This window comes from Hevea brasiliensis, chromosome 16 (genome assembly GCF_030052815.1).
Source record: "Hevea brasiliensis isolate MT/VB/25A 57/8 chromosome 16, ASM3005281v1, whole genome shotgun sequence".
NCBI classification, from domain to species: domain Eukaryota; kingdom Viridiplantae; phylum Streptophyta; class Magnoliopsida; order Malpighiales; family Euphorbiaceae; genus Hevea; species Hevea brasiliensis.
In genome coordinates, this window is record NC_079508.1 from 55,453,547 (window position 1) to 55,471,696 (window position 18,150).

General features: G+C 22.9%; 1 protein-coding gene across 1 annotated transcript; it reads left to right on the forward strand.

Annotated features, from left to right (window-relative positions):
* Positions 1–10,766: 10,766 nt before the first annotated feature.
* On the forward strand, positions 10,767–11,539 carry LOC110640937 (cysteine proteinase inhibitor 1-like). The gene is made up of 2 exons (XM_058138129.1): positions 10,767–10,924; positions 11,180–11,539. The coding sequence occupies exons 1-2, from the start codon at positions 10,829–10,831 to the stop codon at positions 11,342–11,344; spliced, it is 261 nt and encodes an 86-aa protein (XP_057994112.1). The 5' UTR covers positions 10,767–10,828; the 3' UTR covers positions 11,345–11,539.
* The last annotated feature ends 6,611 nt before the right edge of the window (positions 11,540–18,150 follow it).

Below are 18,150 nucleotides of genomic sequence, written 5' to 3' on the forward strand. Positions count from 1 at the left end.
ATAATGGATAATGGATATTTACGAAGGGTTACATTTACTTTGTTTGTGATCTTTATTCTCTTTCTTTAATTACTTATCCCATACTATTGCTGTTTTCCTTTATGTATCCCAATGTGTAAATCAACATAGTAAAAAAAAAATTATAGTACAATTTATAAAATTGACGAAAGTAAAACCCCATTAATTCTTTGTTTTTTTTTTTCTTAAGAGACCTATTAATTTTTTTTAATTATATAGTACATGTTTCCATCATTACAGAACGATTAGGGTGGAAGTTTCATCTAAGAGTGTATATTTGATTAATCAAACTAAAATTTTTATTAATTAAATTTTTCATTAATTTTAAAATATTAATTAAATTAAATTGCAATTGAGAAAATTTAAATTTAATAAAAAATAAAATTATTCAGTTGATTATTTGATTATAATCAAATTAAATAAAAAAATATAATATATATTTTATATTATTAGTTATTAATTATTATTAATAAAAATATATTTATAATATTTTATTTATAAAAAATAAATAAGATTTATTATTAATAAAAGAATAATTATAAATTAAATATTAATTAATAAAATTATAAAAAATTAGTCAATATCAAATTATTGCAGCAAATCCTTGCATAAAAGTTATTGACCCAAAAACTAAAAAATGAATATAAACATTAAACAGCCACTAGAATATATACATAATAATATAAGAATAAAAAAATCATCATTAACATTAAAGAGGCATAAAAAAATTATAAATAAGTAAAGAAATAAAGTAAACATAGAGACAGAAATAGATATATGTTTATTATAATTAATCTAAAATTTATATAAGAGTTAATATTACTAGTTTTGTCTATTTATATAGATATAAATAAAATAATTTTTAAATTTAATTGATATAAAAGATAAAAGCTGAGTGAGAGACAAGACAAATAAAATTTTAATATCATACCCATGGAAGGAGATGGAGAACAAAAATATATAACTCAACTCAATTCAATTCAACTAAGCCTTTATCCCAAAAATTTAGGGGAGAATAAAAATATATATTGGAAAAAAAATCTCATGAGATTTGAGATTATATGATAGAAAAGATGGAGAACAAAAATATATATTGAAAAAAAATCTCATGTGATTTGAGATTATATGATAGAATATTATTATGATATTGATTTGTATTTAATTTTTAAATAATAAAAAATAATTTATAAATATAAAATTTTTGAATAATTAATTTTTAATTAAACTTTTGTACTCATTTAACAATAACAAAATAATTTTGATGCTTGAAGTTAAATCATAATAAATAAATTATAAATTATTAAAGATTAATAAAAAATTTGAGAGGCAATTAACAAAAAAGTTAAAATTTACTACATTTATTAAAGATTTTTTTATTTATTATGGATAATATCATCACCTAACTATTATCTAGCCACCTACTACTCAGCTATCACCACCATTTAATTATTACCAATATCACCTTTATCGTCATTATCACTATCATTTGACCGCTACCACTAACACCATCTCCCCACCTTACCACTATTATTACCACCATTTAGCCACTGTTGCTACCATTGCTTGCTACCATTGCCACCACTATCACAACTTGGTCATCGCTATCCCTACTTCTATATGGTCACTACTGCTATCATCACTACCACTCGACCATCGTCACCAACACTTCTTAGCCACCACCCACACTTCTTAGTCATCACTATCACTCGATCAATAATTAATGTGGCTATTACTTCTTATTATTAACATTATAAATAAAATAAATATTAAAATAAAATTTATCATTATATTATGTTATTTTTATTTTATAACTAAATATAAAATTATAATGATAATTGCATTGCTTCATATTATATTTTATTACATAATTGACTTCATTATATTGAATTACGTGATATCAACCATAGCCTCAGTACATTGAATTTTGGACGATGGTGGTGTGAATTTGGAACTGCTCTTGCCCCCAGGATTTCCTTTCTATGGGACTCTTGCTTTATTGTATTTTGTCTTGCAGCCTTATAATAATGTAAAAATTCAAGGCAACAATATGTGTAAATATCTTATTCACTTTAAAAATCAACCATAACCTAATTCCTCCAATCTCCACACCCAAATTATGATTTCCTATTTATTGGATTTTGCACAACACAACAATTGCAAATTCTGATTTATCGTAACTCAATGCCTCCAGTTGGTGTGTATAATATGCCTTTAATGCAGTTCAAACTTAAAAGCCAATTAAACTCTATAATCTTTATGTAAGCATACGTTGCTACTGATTTCAGGAATTCCAACATTTTCGTATTTTTATTTATATGAATTCCATACATAATAACTTCAATTTTCTATTTTTGTTTCGAAACGCTGAAGGGGAGTTTGGCTTTGATCATCCGATGGGCGGTATTAAAATTCATTGCAGAGAAATTACTTTCCTCCACAGATTCTGCTTAAAGAGAAAAATACTCTTATAGTAAATTTCTTTTGGTCTTATTTTCTTTAGATAGTTATTAATTATTGATAATCAAGTAAGCAACATCTCTCCCTTTTTAAGTGTTTGTTAAGCAACATCATTACTAAAAAAAGAGAACACCCGAAAACCCAATCAAGGAGGAATTCTGAAAAATCCCTCTACATGCTTAGCACTTACATATTCATCAGCCTTGCATATTGCAATAGCTTCAAACTTGAAGATGAAACTGAAACTGAAACTGAAACAAGCAAAGTTGAATTCAATGGTTTGAAGGTGGAAGTACTAAGTGATTTCAAGGCATGCATGGCACCACAAGATTCTTGATTTCTGGATCCCCAATAGTTTAAAAACTCATCTGCAACTTTTTAAGTATATTCAGAGGAATATATGACCGCGTAAGTTATATTCATAGCAAGCAAATTTTTTATAATTCTTCTACTTGTTTTGCTCTTTCCATCGTGCATGGATGGTTAGGGTAGCATTTCTTAAAAATAGAAATGAGTGCTACAGGGCAAGATTTCGTGCCAAAATATAGGAAATTATATAAAAGAATATATTCAATTTATCCTTCTACCTTTCATAGGACTTGATATATCTCAGTTGTAATGGTGGAAAATATCTGAACATCTACTATTATGACATTACCAACCAAAAGCTGGAGCTTCATCGTAAGTTATTTTCCATAGGAAAAAAATATATCTTTTTGTCTGTCATTTAGAAAATTCAAAATGATATATTTGATTTATAATTTTTTTATAATTATATAAATATATCCAATTTATAATTATATATGGTTTTTATCATTTAATATAACTTTACATATGTATCAATGAGTAGATTAAACAATCTTTAAAGTATTAGTAAAATATCAATGTTATATTATTTTCAATTGATTATTAATTCAATTAGTAACGTACGTGCATTATAAAATTAACCTACACTAAGTTTTTGAAAAATTTTAACGCATAGAGATATTGCTTTATGGTTAGAATTAGGATTTTATTTGAATTTTTAATATAATTAAAATCAATTCACAATATTAGAATGCACATTTTTGCCAACTAGTTTTTTTAAAAATGTGCACTGCATGTTATTATTTCCATTGGTGAATTAATTTTTTATATAATTTTCTGTTAATTGTTATATTTAATTATTTAAATTAAAATATTAATTTTAATTTATTTTAATAAATTATATTTATAGAAAAAAATTTACTAATTTAAATTATTTTTTTATTGAATAATATTTTTATGAAAGTTAGTGTGTTACATATAATAATAACATAATTATAAACTTAAAATGTAATTTAATAAAAAAGTGATATAATATAATTTTTAAAAATTTAAATGGATGAACATGTTTAAAAATTAAAATAAAATAATAAAAGAATATAAGTTAGTTTATTGAATTAAATTTATTTAAATTTTATTATTTTACTTTAAACAAATTTTGATGTTCTTATATTATATTTTTTATAATTTAACTATAAAAAAATATTAATTTATAAAATGAATTTACATAGTTAAATTAATGCAAAAGAAAATTATTTATGAAATTAGAAAATAGGATAATTTTTAAAATATATTTTGTAATTTAATTTATTATCATTATAAAATTATCATTTTCATTATATTGATATTTTGAAATAGTATATTGCCATATTGTTTAATATAAATAATTATGAAATCTATTTAATATATTATTTAATATATTTAATAAGTATTTTATTTTTTTAATTATAAATTATATTATATATGTTATAAACACATTATATATTAAAATATAAATATAAACATAAATTTAATCATGTATTTTAATTAATTGACATTAATTATATAATTAATAATCTTAAGTAGTTAAATTGTTTTGTTTTCTTCTTTTTCTTTTCGTATTTTCTTATCATTTTTATTATCTAAAAAATTTAAAATATAACCACTTAAAATTAATATTGAAAAGAGTATAACTTTTTATATAAATGTATGTAAAAATATAACTAGACTTTCTTATAATTTTATGATCAAAATCAATGACCTAACTAAGATTGACTAACAAATTAAAAATAATAAAAAAAATGTTCATACACATAAAGAAATTAGCAAATTATAATTAATTTACATTTGAATTAAAAAGACCCTAAGAAAATTAAAGTATCATACAATCACATGTAAAATATACTTTTTATGCAAAAATAATATTAATTATCCTAAATACTACAGTATGCATAAATATTAAACATAACAAAAAAAAATCAATATATCTTACTCTATATAAATATCACTAAATTTGTAAGGATATTGGTTTTATTTGATATTGGCAGCAAAACTCTAGTGATTATATTAACGTGCAACTACTCTCATAAAAACGATACCTATAGCATATAAAAACTCTAAAAATTTAAAAACTTATTAATAGATTTTATTCGTTGAAAAATAAACAAAAATATGATGAAGAAAAAAAAATTCACATTATGAGTCAAAGTTAATTAATCTTTAGTCTTACTGCACAAAAATATAGTGTGTTTAGGTAAAAGTTATTCATTATTAATATTTAAAAAAATAGCTCAAAATTTTTAATAAATAAAATATTTATCATTAAATAGGATTAGAAATTTATATATATTGATATAAATACAAATATTTTACTTAATTAAATTGTTAATTTTTAATAATAATAATTTTATAATTATGTTAATTAAATAATTATTTTTAATATTAATTTTATAATTTAATATTAGTTTGAAAATATTTATGATATATAAAAAATAAATTAATATAAGTGAGATAAGGTGTTTAATGTTATTTATTAATTTTATTGTAATAAACTAATACTTTTTAATAAATTAATTATACTTGTAAAATTAAGAATATAAAATTATAATAAGATTTTTAGTATAAGTATACAATTACAATTAAAATATTATTAAAAATTAATTTATATTAATTATGAATATAATAGAAATTGAAATTATTTATAGATTTAACAACAAATAAATCGTCACTAAATATTATTAATGATAAATTTTTATTGAATAAATTACTAAAAGTATTAGCTAAAATTTATTAGTGATAAATTTATATAAAATAATTTTTTATTATTAAAATGTTAGGGAAAGATAACTCGTCTCTAAAAAATCAATAACGATATTATATTTAATAGCTTCTCATCGTTGAAAATATTAGTGACAAAGTATCTATCGCTCAAGGTAATTAACAATTTATTTTCATCACTAATTTATATTATTAGCAACAAACACATATAACTGGCATTATAAACACATTTTAATTGATAGTTTTATAAATAATATAAATCAAGAAGTGTATTATTAGCAACACTAATATTTCCATTCATATATTTATATATATTATAGATATAAAATTATTAAAAAATTTAATAATCGTTATATAAAATTTTTATACCTAACTAAAATAGAAGAGTACGTTGTAACAATATCGAGAATGAATTTATAATTAAAAAAATTAATTTTATATAATTATAAAATTTTAACGATAAAAAATTATTTTCTTAACAACAAACTTTTATACATAATCCTTGCAAAATAGAACATTTACAATGAATCTTAACTTTATTATAGGGACTAAATTGCATAATATGTATGCAATATGTAATGTGGACGGAGAAAAAAAAATTCATCTTGAGGAGTAATGAATTAACTCCTTAATATTTATGAAATAATTATAATTAACATTATGAGCTTGATTATACATGAACTCGAAATCATTGGTAATAAACTCCACATACGTCGTATATATTATACATAGGTATATAGATATTTTAAATAATATTTTTTTATAAATAAATATAGAATTCCGTAATATGCTATAAATTTTGTTTTTTGATTTAACAATTAAAAATATACGCAATTATTCTTATCACTTAATTAATCAATATATATATATATATATATATATATATATATTTCATTCAAATGCTTCTCTCATTCATATATTAATATTTCTCATGCAAAAGTGATAAAACTATTTATGATTTTACTTAAGATCAAATTTGACAAAATATTGTCCTTCTTATTATTCTATATTTTTCCTTCTTATTATTCTATATTTTTAATCAATCCATAAGTTTTTCCTTATCTATACTTTAAAATATATATATATATATATATATATATATATTTCATTCAAATGCTTCTCTCATTCATATATTAATATTTCTCATGCAAAAGTGATAAAACTATTTATGATTTTACTTAAGATCAAATTTGACAAAATATTGTCCTTCTTATTATTCTATATTTTTCATTCTTATTATTCTATATTTTTAATCAATCCATAAGTTTTTCCTTATCTATACTTTAAAACGTGCTCATGCATCTTTTAATTTTTTAAATAATAATATTTATGATATGAATAATAATATTGGTATTTTAAATATTTATTATAATATTAACATTTTCTCATAAGTGATAAAAAAAAAACTATTTATGGTTTTATGAATTTTAAATATGGCAAAATAATTGTCCTTCTTATTATTCTATATTTTTAATAATGAACTATTTCTTATTTAAATTAAAAACTACTCTAATATATCCATTAAATAAATTCTCAAAAGTTATAAAAACATTTTTTGCCTTGAATTTTTTGTGGTAACGAATGATATCTTCTTCATTTGCTAGAATCAAACACACGACCTCACTTAAAGAATAAGAGTATCAATCCATTCATATTAAATACCCATTAATTAAAATTATATAATTTTTATTACTAATAATTAATATGTATTCCTCAATAAATATTGATTGGTCAAATCATTTATAATGTACTTTTTAATCAATCCATAAGTTTTTCCTTATCTATACTTTAAAATATGAGCATACATCTTTTAATTTTTTAAATAATAATATTTATGATATGAATAATAATATTTGTATTTTAAATATTTATTATAATATTAACATTTTCTCATAAGTGATAAAAAAACTATTTATGGTTTTATGAATTTTAAATATGGCAAAATAATTGTCCTTCTTATTATTCTATATTTTTAATAATTAACTTGTCATGACCTAAATTCTGGGCCGGACCGGCACTGGGACTTGGGTTAGCATAAGGCCTCTGAAACCCTTAGTAAGCCCAACTAATCTTTAACACGTCCATGAAGCCCATATTTTGAGCCCAGTTTCAAGAAATCAATCGGATAGAGTCTGACCATAACATGGATCATCCAATGGGGAGTTCTTAACTCACCCTACCTGTTATATCAAAATAAAACTATTTGGGGAGCTCAGATCACCCTTACAATCATCCACAATTCAATATAAAATCAAATGGAAATCCAACTCCCTCATCCAACAAGCCATTCATTCACACATTTACACATACATAGATTAATAAGTTTACAATCCCAAAATAATTAATCTTATAGTCCCAAGTTAAATAAAATGGTTCTACACATGCGGAGATCTAGAGTTCAAATTTAACAATATAAATTATGGAAATAAAAATTAATGGACCTGCGAGAAAGAAAGGAGGTTAAACACAAGAATAAGTTCTCCTGTAACTTGAAAAAATAGGGTGAACAAGAGTGAGCGTTCGACTCATAGAGTAAGATATTGATTTTACTTACAATTTCTATAACTATCTAAGTTTAGTGCATCCTAAGAGTGAAATGCATCATCTTCACACATTTCTAAGAAATCAAGTCATAATTACTTCAAAGGCAATCTAGAGTACTCACACACTCGTGTGTCACATCCATACTCACACACACACATATATATATATATATGGGAGTTGATCCCCTATACAGTTCTCTTAGATCCAACCTCTGCTAGCGAGATCAACTCAAAGCTAGACTTTCTCTTAATATCCAAATGCGGGGGCTAGTGAGATCAACTCAAAATCGTGTCTACCCCGATTTAATCATAACAAGAATCAGGTCCCAGTGAGTCAAGCTCCAGCCGCATCTACCTGTCCTACCCATATCCATATACACACCAAATACACACCAACTCACACACACAGCTCCAAATTACCATAGAATAACAATCACAGCAATATTATTAAAAACAAATGCAATATAAGACATGCCTAACTTTTACCACATACATAAATATATAAGTGATGCATGAGCATACCTTGAATATAAATAATAATATTAAAATTATAAATAAAATCAATATCTACTCACTAATTAATCGATAGTCACTACGGTGGCTGGGCGGAGGAGGAAGGCTGACCCGGCTCACCTCATCATTATATCAAAAATTTTATCAATATTTACTAAAAACCAAATTTTAAAGAATCAATGGACAATCCTAAGTTTTGCCGAAAAACCCTATACGTAGGACCTACCCAACCTGCAAAAAGATCCAAATAATACTTCTAAAACACAATTTCCACAACCACATCTCATCAGCATCATATGGCCCCTCCTGGGCCCTCCAAAACAATCAATACTCATAAATTTAAAAAATTACATTTTAGTCCCTATAACTAACACTTTATTATAAATTATTCAAACGAACTCTAAAATTTCTAAAATTTTGCCCCACAATTCTTACCAATATTACAAAGCTAATGCAAGAGGAATTATAATTTTCTAGCATCCCAATAATATTTTACAGATTTTTAATCTAAATCAGACACTAGATAGCTAAAGAAACTTATGATTCGGGTTTACTTATACTAATTCTGACACTTGAAACGCATTCGGGGCATCTGAAAATGGTAGGGTAGCTTATAACTTTGATCCGGTTCTGAAGTAGTTCCGGCAGTTTATTTGCTCGGCCGGAAATTACAAATCCGGGCGTTGGTCGAATTTCCACGAAACGAAAGTAACTACACGAAATCCACAATACCAGGGGTTAGAATAAAATTATTATAAAATTTTGTTTGGTCCACATTTTTTTTTTCTCCTATTCAATAGCTACTCTCGTAAGAGTAATACTTGTAGCATACAAAAAACTCAAAACATTTAAAGATTTATAAATAGATTTTGCTTAATGAAGAAAAAAAAGACATACAAAAATATAGTGAAAAAAGAAAAAAATCATATTGCACGTCAAAGTTAATTAGACTTAGGTCTTATTACACAAAAATAGAATGTTTAAATGCAAAAGTTTATAATCTAAAAGTTTATTTGTTATTAGGATATTTTTTAAAAAAATCTATTTATAATAAATAAAATATTTGTCATTAAATAAAATTACTATTTCATATCCAGTGATATAAACATAAATATTTTATTTAATTTAATAGTTAATTTTTAATAATAATTTTATAATTATGTTAATCAAAATTTTAATTTTTTAATTATAATTTTATAATTTAATATTATAAATTTATAAATATTTAGAACAATTAAAAAAATAAATGAGTGGAAGTAAATTTCGGTGTTTAAGGTTGTTTATTAATTTTACTATAATAAAATAAGCAATTTTTAATAAATTAATAATATTTATAGAATTAAGAATATAGAATTATAATAAAATTTTTGATGCAAGTAGATTTATTATTAAAATAATATAAAAATTTTAATTTATATTAATTATAATAATATTAGAAATCGAAAGTATTTTTAGATTTAATAATGAATAAGTCGTCACTAAAAATTATTAGTGATGAATTTGTGTAGAATAGCTTTTAATTGATAAAAATATTAGTGACTGATACATTGTCACTGAAAGTAATTAGCGACAAATTAATTTTAATTGGCAATGGAGTTTTGTCGCTATGTATATTACTTAGTGACAAATACATACTTCTGTCGATATAGATACATTTCATTGATATTTTCATAAATAATATAAATCATTATGTGCATTTTTCTCCTTCCTATGTTTATTTATAGTATAGATTATAATATTGCCCAAAATCGTTATACCAACGACAGATGTAAAAAAAATTCAGGATTAATTTGTTTCTTATTAGTAAAAATACATCATCCATTTAAAAAGATAATTTAATATATGAATTTATGAAGATTAATTTAAATAAATATATTAATATATATGAATAATTTAAGGAAAAAAAGTCAATTAACTCCCATTTTAGTGTGGTAAACCTGCTACTATGTTATACTATAATTTAATTGAATTGGGTATCGGAAAATTGCAAAAGGATTTAAAACCTTTTTCTTAAAAAATAGTAAAATTTCTCATACTCAACCGTTTGGTTTGGTCCACGTTTTTTTTCCCCAGACAAGGCGTGGAGTTCACGCAGGACGTCTCCAATCTCCATATCTCGAGACGGCGAAATTGAAAAAGTGCGATTTGGTTCCATCTATAAATATCTACATATATTTCTTGGCGTTCCATATAACAATAACTGTAGCTTATCTTCTACAATTAAATTTTCCAAGGAAATGGCAGGATCTGGAGAATATGAACCCGTGGATCCCAACAGCCCTAAGATCCAAAGCCTCGCTCACTTCGTTGTCTATGATTACAACGATGCAAAGGTTCTCAATCCAGTTTAAGATCTAAATTTCATTCAATTTGACTTTGAGGATGAGGATGATGGATTTCCAGTTTAAAATATTTTCTTTTAATTGCGCATTTATTTCTTCATTTTTTTTTTAAATATTTTCGTTTCTCGAAATTTTGATTTGCTTACGTATTTATTTCAAAAAAATAAAATTTAGTATCTTTTCAGTTCAATTTTTTAGCTTTCAATTTTTTGTTCTCTGAAAATACATGGTATGAACTATGAACAGGGAACGCATCTGGTGCTTCTGAAAGTCCTGAAAGCAGAAACTCAAGTGGTGGATGGGACCAACTACCGTCTTACTTTGGAAGTGAGAAATGGCGTTCTTATCGAAGTTTATGAAACTATTATCTATGTGAAGGTCGAGGAATTCAAGCGAATTGTACCCCCTTGAGGCTCTGCCTCTTAGCTGGGTAACTGCTATTAAAAAGGTATAGAATAATATCAACAATCATCTCAAAAATAAGAAGTATAGAATAATGTCGACAGTATTTCTCTTTGATGGAAGGAAAAATAGTATTTTCTTCTAAATTTGAATTCCAACTATGTAATTGGAATCTTCTATAAATAATTACATCTACCTTATCTATGATCTTTATTCTCCTTCTTTACTTCTATTTCTTTTTATGTATTGGGTAATGCATGTGTAGACATATATTAATTTTTTTAACTATATATTAGCTGTTTCTACCCACTACAAGAATGGAATTGAACCATTCTTGTAAATCTACCTCCAGAATGAGGGCTAGCGCAGCGGATTTTGGAATTAGTGGAGACCTCACATTATGATTTTCTATTTAGTGGATTTTGCACAACACAACAATTGCAAATTCTGATTCATCATAACTCAATTTCATAAATTTTTTTTTTATTAAAATTATTGTAATATATTAAAAAATTACACACATTATTTTTTTTTTCTCTTAATAGATAGTTTATTATTATACAATCTTTTTTTAAATTAAGTAAAATAATTTTCTTTCATTTCACTGACACAAATTCCTTACTTCACTCCAAGTAATAATATTTACACGAGCTAATGCATTTGATGTTGGGTTTGTACAAGATTTTCACTAATAAAATCATACAAATTTAATGAACTAAAATTGAAAATAGTGTCACATTCTATTTATCAACGCTTCCTTATTTAACAAAAAAAATGAAATATTAATTCCCAAATCGGAAGGAAATAGCTTCAATTTCTTTTAGAATTTTAGCGAAATGAAAAAAAAAAGTTTCCATTAATTAAGAAAGAAAGAAGAAAGTTGAAAAATAAATTACTCAAATTCACACTACTCAAGAATAATGCTAGTTTTATGAAACAAGCATAATTATACCTTTGAATCCAATCTTCTTCTTGTAAGTAACAGCAGCTTCCAGAAACTTTATCTGTGGTGTGTACCAATTGCATAAATTGATAGGAAGAGAAAATGATTCACATTATAAACTCTGGGACTAACAATCACTAAACAATTACAATATATTTAATTGCATACTCCAACCCAATTTAGGAGTTACATGAATGAGCATACCAAATGATCAAGCTCCCTTTCCATATCTGTGTTCAAAGGAAAATAAGAAATAAAATGCAAATGTCTAAGTAACAAATTAGCCTAATTTGATATAATTCAATTTCATAACTTTGAAGATGAATCCAATAAAACCGATCTCACTAAATTAAAGTAACTTATAATATAGAAGTTTCTTTCTCTTCAAAATTTTTAGAGTTGCAACAAGAGAACAAATTTTTTATTTTTATTAAATGTAATACCATGAGCAACAAGAACCACCCTCGGGCAAAAGATCCTTGCATGTCCCAGGCAAGATGCGAAGCCACTTCACTGGGAGGACTGGAAAGCAAAGATTAGCGAGACAATCTGCTGCCTTGTTGGCTTCACGGAAACAATGCCGAAGATGCGCGCTCGGGAGTAGCACCGCTTAAGTGGCTCACAAACAATAGCATTTTAAAATTTTTTATATAATTTGTCTTATCATCCATATTTATTAAAATTTAGAATTTTAGTTGTAATAGGATAATTGTTATTATAATTAAAACTCATAATTGTAATTTAATTTTTTTTATTAAAAAACTTTTTTTATATAATATAATATTATCATAATATATTAATTTTTAATAATTAATATAATACTATAACCGTATTTTAATCATAATTGAAGTTAGTTTGTAATGTACTTTTTTTATTATTTTTATACATTTAGTTTGTTGATTTTAAATAAAATTATATGTATTTTTTTTAAGTATAATATAGTTTGTAATGTATTTTTTTTTATTATTTTTATACATTTAGTTTGTTGATTTTAAATAAAGTTATAGGTATTTTTTTAAGTATAATATTTCTCTTTGGTTCTAATATTGTGATTATATTATATAATATTATCATAATATATTAATTTTTAATAATTAATATAATACTATAACTGTATTTTAATCATAATTGAAGTTAGTTTGTAATGTATTTTTTTATTATTTTTATACTAAATCTTATACATTTAGTTTGTAATGTATTATACATCTCTATCAATTTAATATTTATGTAATTATTATTAATTTGTTTTAACTACATGCCCCAAATTTTGCCTTACTATTATTCTTTGAATGTGGCAATGTGCACTGTGCTCATCATTTGTATTGTGGATTTGCTTATATGAAGATATTTCCTTTGGGTTTTGGAATTAATATTTTCTTTTTCAAATAAGGTAACATTGATAAATAGAATGTTACGCTATTTTCAATTTTAGTTCATCATATTTATATAATTTTATTAGTCAAATTCTCGTATAAACCCGACAATATATATGTATATAGTCTCAAGTAAATACTAATACTTGAGAATTATATTAAGTTCCTAATACCATATGTAAAAATATGATTATTTTATTAAAAATGAGGTTTTTTAATTTAATATCATAATTTTATAAATATTTAAAATAATTAAAAAATAAATGAGTGAATAGATTTGGTGTTTAAAGTTTTCTTATTATTTTTTATTTATAATAAATTAAATATGAATTAATGAATTAACAATAATTATAAGATTAAGATTATAAAATTAATAAACTTTTAAATTATAATTTATAATAGGATTTCTAATATAAGTAAAATTACAATTAAAATGATATTAAAATTTTAATTTATATTAGTTAAAATAATATTATAAATTGAGTTTTTTTACAGTCTTATTTTGTCGCTAAAACTTTCATCACTAAAACATAGCAAACAAAATTAGACTAGTTGAAATTGAATAATATAAGACTGGTTGTCGCCAAAGAGAATTATTAGCTACGAATCATCTCTCGCTAGTCGCTACTGCTATTAGTGACGTATAAGTATGGACTGGTGACAATTGTCGCGAAACAGTATTATTAGCGGCGAACATGTCTGTCGCCAAAAAGTTTTTAGTGGTATTTTGTAATTAATATAAGTAATGAAGGGTATTTTTATGTATCCTAATGTTCCCCTTTTCACTTTGATATGCTATATAGATTATTCAAATGTTATTTAAATCTATTTAATTTATATATATTAATTAATAACTTAAATAAAATATATTTTTATTAATCATTTATATTTTAAAAACATTAATGTTTGTCATAAAATATTTAAAATTTAATTATTTCAAATATAATATTTTAAAATTTATAAATATTATTATTATAAAATTATAATTATTAATTTATTTTTATACTCAAAACATAAAATTCGAACTCGATACGGATATTATTTTTTTAATTCGAATCCATCTCATATTTGATTTGATTATATATACAAGCAAATGTATATTATTGATTTTTTTTCACATCAAAAAAGATCATATATAAATTATTAGTAAAACATATTTATATAAGTCTCAATATAATATTTATATAATTATTAATTACAATATATATCTATTATATTGTTTTCCATATTAAAAGTGAAAGCATATATACATTTTCTTAGTACATAAGAAAATAAGTATTTATTATCATGTCTTAATACTTTTAGTTTAGAAAAATGATAAAAGATTATGAGTGCAATATATATAAATAAATTGTGTATAAAGTCATGACAAGGTCAACAAAAGCAGTGCACAATAAAGTCGAAAAATAATGATAATGTTTTTATTTTTAATTTTGTTCGAATTCATTTATATTTTAATTTTTAATTTTTTTTATTACTTGAATGTCATTTTCTAAAAGAAATGATAAAATGTATTTTATACTAAATTTGATTATCTCTTTATATCATTTAAATTTTGTTATTAAAATATTTAAATAATATTTTATATAAATATAAAATAAATCCAACAATGAATTCAATAACTAAAATTAAAAAAATAAAAGTATAAATAAAGGTTTAAACAATAAACAGAAATGCATATTTTGTAGGATGATTTCAGGACAAAAAAATACTAAAATTAATGTGTTAGAGTTTGAATTATACAGAGTGTTTATCTTTTATTTAATTAATTGAAGAAAAAACAAATTAACATATCACTTATTCTTAATCTCTTAAATCAAATCAATTGACGATGGATTGAAATTTTATGAAAAAAATAATGGAATTATTTTAATTTAATCTCTCAAATTCGATGGGTTAAAGAGTGGATTGATATTTTTATGTAAAAAGGATAAATAATTTTTTGACGAAAAAGTAAAAAAAAAAAAAAAGTGTAAGTAAATTCCTTGAATACTGTTAAACTTAAAAGATTTTAAACAAATTTAAAAATAAAACCTAAAAAAATTGGTGTTTAAGAGTGGAGTGGTGGAGTCATGGAGGAAAAGGGGCATTGGGTTAGTATTCCAATAATTCTTATTGATTTAAATATAGATATATAAATTACTTTTAAATAGTATTAGTTCTTAACTAACTCAAATAATTATTTAACGGAAATTATAAAAATATGAAAATACAAATACATAATTTTATTTTAATTATATATGACCCTTATTATATTCATTTTTTTCTTAAAATTTTGATTGAGCTTCTAATGGCATGGTTTTAGCTCACAATCCTAAAAGTTGCTTGCCTTAATTTTACGATTTTCACTATAGCTAGAATTTTAAAATAAATAAAATTAACCAATGACGAGAGTCAAACTTTCTATGTTCAAATGTATATAAGTAATAATTTATAAATATCATATTAATTAAAATTGTGATAGCTTATAAATATCATATTAATTAAAATTATGATAGATTATATATATATAATTTTCACTAAAAAAAAATTAATAACCGATTGATAAATCAATTGTAAAAAACAATCGAAACTTAATTAATTGTTAAAATATTCAAATTTTAAAAAATAAAACTTTTTATTAAAATTATTAATTGCTAATAGTAACTAATGCATAATCGATTGTAAAAAAATTAGTGCCTTTAGTTTAGTAATTTGTAACTGCCTTATAAGTCGATTGCTATTTGTAACCGATTGTTGATTGCTAATTTAAAAAAATAATAATAATAAATAAAAATTTTCATAAATAAATTATTCTAAAATTTACAAAAATAATAATTTCTTAATGAAAAATTATTCTAAAAATTATTAAAATAATAATTTATTAATGAAAAATAAGTACTACGAAATTAATATAAAAATAAATTGCTAATAATAATTATTGATCAAAATAATAACTAAATATTAAATATAAAAATGTATTTATGAGATAAAATCAAAAGAAAGGAACACCAAAACGCAAGAAAAGATCAGAGGGAGAGCTGGGAATAGTGTGGACTGTGGATTACAATACATCCAAACTGGAAGTATGTTTCAAAATAATAATGTGGAGCTGAGGATGATAGAGATTTTTTTTTTTTATCTATTTTCTTTTTTTTTTAATTTTAACTTAATTATTTTTTTTGTAGCATTAAAAATTAAGAATACTTTTATATTCAGGATTAAGATAAAGCATTTTAGAGTATCCTCTTGAGGACGATAGATATCAAAACACATCTGCATGCAATTTCTTTCTTTTACAAAGCATGTTATTGATAATTGATTGCTCAATATCTATTATTCATGAAAATCGATATATGTGAAATATTAAAGCGCAATTAGCTACTGATAAATGAATTATAATAAACAAATAAGAAAATAAATTACGTAGAAATTAAGTTGGTAAACAGTAATTAACAACTTTGTTTTGATGGTGAATAGTTCAATTATTGATCTTTCTAACCCAAAATCAAAAAATATTTTCTACTAATTTATTAATATATATATAATTTATTAATCTAATCCACACAATTTTTTTTTTTTTTTTTGTTCAAAGGAAGGGACAGAATCCCAAAAGAAACAAAAGCTCAATAAGCAACAGGAACCACCCTCGGGCAAGAGATCCCTTGCATTTCCCAGGGAATGAAGAAGCGAAGCCGCTTCACTGGGAGGACTGGAAAGCCTTTGACAGCCAATGGACGACCCAACAGCAAGATTAGCGAGACAATCTGCTACCTTGTTGACAATGCCGAAGATGCACACTCCAATAACACCGCTTAAGTGGCTCACGAATTTTAAAATTTTTTATATTAAAATTTACAATTTTAGATGTAATAGGATAATTTTTTTATAATTAAAACTCATCACTTGTTATTTAATTTTTTATATGATATAGTTTGTAATGTATTTTTTTAATATATTTATATATTTAAGTTTTATTTATTTCACAGAAAATATTTTTTTGAAAAATATATTTTGTATTTTTTAACATTTAGGATACACAGAAAATTGAGTCAACGAAAAGTTTTTTTTTATTAAAGGGAAAATTAGATCATTTTTAAAGAAAATGACTTTTATTTTTTAAAAGAAAAAATCATTTTTCTTTTTTTAAATTTTGATAATTTTATTAAAATATGAAAATATTTATATATATTTATGATATTAAAAAAATTCATATATAAATTATTTTTTATGAAATAAACGGAGTCTAAAGTTTATTAATTTTAAATAAAGTTATATGTATTTTTTTTTAAATAAAGTTTTATATATACTCTATCAATTTAATATTTATGTAATTATTATGAATTTGTTTTAACAACATGCCCCAAATTCCGCCTTATTATTATTATTATTATTCTTTGAATGTGGCAATGTGCATTGTGCTCATCGTTTGTATTGTGGATTTGCTCACATTAAGATATTTCCTTTGGGTTTTGGAATTAATATTTCATTGTCAATTTTAGTTCATTATATTTGTATAA